This window comes from Nelumbo lutea, chromosome 1, assembly GCF_056320005.1.
Source record: "Nelumbo lutea isolate HS-2025 chromosome 1, American lotus-T2T, whole genome shotgun sequence".
In the NCBI taxonomy this organism is placed as follows: domain Eukaryota; kingdom Viridiplantae; phylum Streptophyta; class Magnoliopsida; order Proteales; family Nelumbonaceae; genus Nelumbo; species Nelumbo lutea.
In genome coordinates this window covers 95,599,048-95,604,549 of record NC_142684.1, presented here as the reverse complement: position 1 = coordinate 95,604,549, position 5,502 = coordinate 95,599,048, and the positions used below count along the sequence as shown (strand labels likewise).

General features: G+C 38.7%; 1 protein-coding gene across 1 annotated transcript; it reads right to left on the bottom strand.

The window, feature by feature from the left end:
• Positions 1-653: 653 nt before the first annotated feature.
• Positions 654-5,047, bottom strand: LOC148876258 (WAT1-related protein At1g43650-like). The gene is made up of 7 exons (XM_088981822.1): positions 4,712-5,047; positions 4,529-4,591; positions 4,301-4,417; positions 3,927-4,179; positions 3,459-3,617; positions 1,327-1,478; positions 654-1,108 (listed from the first exon to the last, which is right to left on the bottom strand). The coding sequence occupies exons 1-7, from the start codon at positions 4,906-4,908 to the stop codon at positions 967-969; spliced, it is 1,083 nt and encodes a 360-aa protein (XP_088837948.1). The 5' UTR covers positions 4,909-5,047; the 3' UTR covers positions 654-966.
• Positions 5,048-5,502: the final 455 nt, after the last annotated feature.

The window sequence follows — 5,502 nt, the reverse complement described above, 5'->3', positions numbered from 1 at the left end:
GGCGGCACATCGATGTTAGTCTTGGCAGGATAAATCTCCCCAGATCTATCAAACGGCTGTGAAGATTCTAAGCTAACACGAATCTCATAAGTGTCCAGTTTAAGGGTATTACACAAAAACACACCACAATAACATGAATCAATTATGTACTTTATTCATTTATAATAAATGTCAAAAGATACATCAATCTGATCGGAGCTAAGGGCATAACTGTCTAACAGTTAATGCAACCATTGACTGTTTTCCTAAGTCCCACATTGCTTAGGAAATGAGAATGAAGCCTTTGCAGGCTTGCTTAGGAAGACAATTCTCATATTTGAATTAACTAATCAAGTGTTGACACATGTATTGACACGTTTCAATTCATAAATATTTATTTACGTGTTAAAATAAAGCTTTAAAACCTTTATATTTTATATTAAATAATAAGATTTAACATCAAATAAAACATATTGTGTAAAAGGGGAAGATTTGGAGAAAATTTGTCAAATCTCAAATCACCATTCACCAATATTGTGGATCATGCTTAGCACTAGAACTCCTCTTGGGTTCTCGACACACAAGGCTTAAAGCTATCGCATTCGTGTATGTGAGTCCATCTTCAAGATAAATGGGATCTCAGTAAACCCACTCAAACAAAAACATTATCATGGGAATCAAAATAGTGTATGCTTCTCCATGAATCATTCTGAATATCAACTAGGACATATATATTTAAGAGAGCTTGCCAACTGAATTCAACATTGATCGCTGGTTGGTTGGCAATATGTATGTATTGAAAGATTGATGTTGCTGAAGTCCCCAACCATATGTGCGTGTTTTACAAATTAAAGACCCATTCGAAAGAAAAGAAAAGAAATCTCATTAAAAGAAGTTTTTTTTTTTTTTTTTGTTGGTACTGCTGCTCTCCCTATATGTTGGAATCCCCTAGATAAAGTCCTTTGCACCAATCCTTCCCGTCATCACTTACTGATGTGTAATGCACTCCAACATGCTTTCCTCTTTGGCTTCTTGTCTTTGTTCATTTCTTTCACATATACCATCCTCTTTCTTCTTACCCCACAAGACACTGTAGAGACCCCCCACTAGTAATATAGCTCCGCCAATACTGCCAGGAAAATAGACTTTCGTCAAATACAAATATTTCATATAAAGTTCTCAACAGAAAAAGCTTTGCAAAAAGCCTACCAATCAGAGTTTAGTACAAGAGACCTAAGACACTAGTGTATATAAATATAAGTGCCTATTTTGTTTTTGAAAATTTCTTAATTTCCCTTTATGTATTGTGTGTAATTAAGTAAATAGAACCATGGAGCTAGTATGGACCTTCCCCAATGCAGTGTCTCCTTCCACAGGAATGCTGAGAAGATAGCTGTTATAAGCAGTATCAATGGGGTAAAGATTGATGCGAAAACCGGCCCTTTCTTCTCTATGCACCAAACTTGCAACCAGTACGTGATCCCAGTGACAATTACACCCTACCAGTTGCATTCAGTTAGTCTTGCAGAACATCTCAACTCAAGCATTTAATATGAAGAACTCAGTAAAATAGGAAAAATTAATTAGTGCTGGTTTCATGTAAAAATTAAGTACATGCATCTCTCTCTCATATGAGCAAAGAGTTTCCAAAAATAAGCACATTGAATTAAGATACGTTTGGTTATAGCCTCACCAATTTTATTTAAGACATCCGTTCAACCCCCTTTTGTTTCTTGACAAAGAGACACATCAATGGACAATCTGCTCAATCTATGTCCCGGTAGGTAGCTAGCCTGTCGAGTTCCCCTGAATGTGTTGTGAAACAAGAGGGACTAGAAGAGAAAGCTCACTAAAGAATGTGAAGCTCTCACTTTTATGAAAATTAGACATTTCAGCTGTAGCAATTGCTAGGACAATGTTGCTGTCAAATATGGAGTCAAGGACAAGAACGTAATCTCTAGCGTCCAAGGCCGACAGGTCCAACCTGCTGAGAAGAAGACATCAGAGGCCCTAGGAGTTCTCACAGGGGCGAAGACTCCAACTGTTAAGTTAGTCGAATGCCATGAGAGGTCGGAAGAGCTTGGCGGCATGGCGGCACGGAAGAGCCTAGAGCGTATGCTCTCAGGCTTGGGGAAGGAGAAGGATATAATAGCAGGGGAGCTTGCCCGAAAGGTTTGCAGGAGATAATTGTGAGGCAGTTCGGTCTATTAAATAAATAAACACAAAGGCTAGAGCCGACCTTAGTGTAGGAAATCCAAACCCTTTGCCTTAGGCTCAATTGGGAAGGAGATCTGCTCTGAAAATCCATGGAGCCGACATTGAGCCCGCGGATGTCTTTCTCCGTCGATTTCGTCGACGACAATGATTTCATCTCCATAAACCCATGCTCTGAGTCGCCAAAGAAGCTTAACGCAGAACGGGAAAAGGTGTTGGTGCGCAATGTAGATTTCGATTTTCTTTCTAGCAACTCCACCAGTGATAGGATGTTAACGGCCGACGAGCTCTTCTTTGAAGGTAGGCTCCTTCCCTTCTGGGAAATGCAGCATTTGGACGGAGGAGGTCTTCTCACAATCAGAGCAGAGGAGGTCTTCTCACGCTCTCTTCAACTCTTCGAATAGAGAGGAGACCATTGGACGGAGAAGCATTGATTTTCAATGTAAATATCGGTGAGAATGGACTTTTACATTGATTCACGAGGCAATATTAACACCTCTACCAAACACGTGTAAAATCGAACCGGGGTGTAAAGTTTACCCCGGTTATATTTTCCACCTCAAACAAACGTGGCCTAAGTGGACTGTTTGGTCAAAGTGGATGATTAAGGCCTCAAGATCATGAAAACCAACTAGGGGCAGAGAGAGAAAGGTGGAGGAAGACCTGTTTCTTGAGTGGTGTGGTTCTCGGCTTCGTTGGGTCGTGTCAGCTTTTGCTTGTGTAAAGTCGGTGAGGGGCCCGATTAACGTTGGTTGGTAATTTGTTTAGTCTTTTTCAGTTTTGGGGATTTGGTTAGTTTGGTTGGCTTGGTATGGTGTTAGTAGTGCAAGATCAGAGGCGTTTCCTCGATGCCCTTTTATCGGGCATAACTGGAGACCAACAGACCAAAAACCACTTCCTCTCTTAAATCCCTCTTCTGGTCACGAGAGATGGAGCTGACTTGCAGAGAAGCAGTTTGAGAAAGAAAATCTGATGCTTGCTAATACCAAATTTGACCATTTTGAGCTAGAATGAATCCTATTTTTGTGCTTCTTGCTCTTCATCAGCAGCTCAGCCCCATCTACATGTTTTGCCATATGAGGGAGTAGAGAGAGCTGAAGGATGCTTCAAACAGAGCCGGCTTATCATTACTCGCTTTTATAAGTAAAAAATGCACAAAGGAGGAACAAACAACTTTTCATACTCTGAGTAAAAACATAAACATTGCAAATTCGATGTCCCTGTATGTAAAATATATATGGAGTAAAACGGTTGAAGAAACCTACACAGTATGCAACAGAGAGAAGGCTGACATCCCATCCAAGCTTCCATGAAGATGGGTTTCTCTCTAAGATTACAGCCAGAATAGTTGATTGAATGCAGCTAAAAAGGCATTGCAACGTAGTAAGACAAAGTTTATCTGGATATATCTTCACAATGGGAACCTGAAAACATAAATACGAGTAAATAACAAAATCGAAATGGAAGAAAAGAAAGAGAAAACAAAAAGAAAAGAGAAGAAATAACAATCTTAATTATGGCTTCATTTGTGGTCCTCGATCAGTACAAATGACACTGATACCACAGCCCACGTAAGTGCTATCACGTAGAGAGAGAGAGAGAGAGAGAGAGAGAGAGAGCTTTTGGCTGGCTTGGTTAAGAGTCATGTGAAATGCTGTTCTGTCTATAGAGAAAGAAAGGGAGAGAGAGAGAGAGAGAGATGTTAAAGATAAAAGAGAAAAAAAAAAAAAAACCTGCAAAATTAGCCACAATGACCAGGCTGCATTTGCGGAAAGCATTAGAAGAGAGCCTCTTATCCTGTCCATTTTGGAACTATGATTATTTGCAGAAGGTCGTGAAACCTCTCTGTGAACCGATGGATACCAATTCATAAACTTCATGGGAGGACCCTGGTATAAAGCAACAATCAGAGCCCCTGAAACACATACTACAGAGCCAAACACCTTGGCCACTCCATATAAATGCTTTACAGAAATACTTTCCATCCTGAAAAGTTCAAATTAAAATAATGGTGTAATTAACCTGAACAAATTAAGAATAATATTTTAACCAGCTAATACTCTATTAAGCATGGAAAAGGATTACAAATGATGTTCTTCTGTTTCACCTCAGTAAAGCAGCAATGATAAATGTCATAGCAGGGATTACATTAGAAGATGCTGCTGCAAATGTTGCAGAGGTGTAGTTAAGTGCAACATAATATAGATTGGAGCTCAATGTGATCCTGCAATATGGATATTGAGACTATTATTGAATGCTTTTAATTATCTCAAGTAACTGAACCACCATCTCATGATATTAGACACAAAAGAAAGAAACAAATAAGCTAACTTACCCACATAAAGCAACCATGAAGACCTTCCACAGTAGAGTGTATGATATAGGAGGAGCCTTCTTCCTAGAGGCAATCAGCAACATTAATAAATAATTAATTAACTAAATCATTAGTCTATAAGAATGACAATCTGAAGACTGAAAGATTGAAGAACTAGAATTAAAGGGTGTGAGTCTTGGGAACCTTTCTAGGAAGAAAGCAAATGGACCCAATACAAGTGATGCAAAGGCTTGCCTATAAGCAACAAAAATGAAGGGGTTCATTCCTTTATCAATTGCTGCCTTTGAGAACAAGGCCATGCCTGCATAGATAGACTGTACCAATAGCATTACAAGATAAGGCTTATTGGTTTCCAAGAATATGAGAAAACCAACCTTCATGTTTCATTAACTTTGAACCACTTATGGTTCTGAAGATTACAGAAACTCTTCCATTTATAATGATCCAAGGATGATGTAAAGCATGATGGCTAAAATGTCAGGTATCACATTCTTTCTTTCCTTTTTCCTATTTTCTTTTATTTTTTTCACGGGAAGATCTACCCATTTATACTCCAATAACAAATTTCTGGAAAGATTTCTCTTTAAGGCGTGGAGGTCCACCTTGTCCAGGAATATATACCCACTGTCTCATGAAATTGCTGAAGGTCCGTTGGTGTTTGATGAATTGAGAAGAATTGAAAGAACTTTTCCTCCTCGATCTATACCCTTTATTGGCAATAAGGTAGTCTGCAATTTTATATAATTTGAAGATAAAATTGTTATCAATAAGGTTTTCTACCCTTAATCCCTCGCATTAACTTTGCTACTATTGAAAACCACAAAGGTTGAGTTGCGTGCACCATAGATAGTGAATTTTCAGACAAACTGCAATAAAAGGTTACAACCCCCCATTAACGATAAAAGTTTCATTGATTGAAAGCAGGAAATGGGATCAAGTGATAAAAGTGGTCATATTAATTCTTCTTTTGCATT

Bases quoted from the DNA above. Each gene is read 5' to 3' on its own strand.
- LOC148876258 (XM_088981822.1), bottom strand. From the start codon at position 4,908: ATGAAGGTTGGTTTTCTCATATTCTTGGAAACCAATAAGCCTTATCTT. The intron at 4,592-4,711 runs GTTCCCAAGACT...GATTGCCTCTAG, and splicing joins TTTGCTTTCTTCCTAGAAAG to GAAGAAGGCTCCTCCTATAT. The intron at 4,180-4,300 runs GTGAAACAGAAG...TGAACTTTTCAG, and splicing joins ATCATTGCTGCTTTACTGAG to GATGGAAAGTATTTCTGTAA.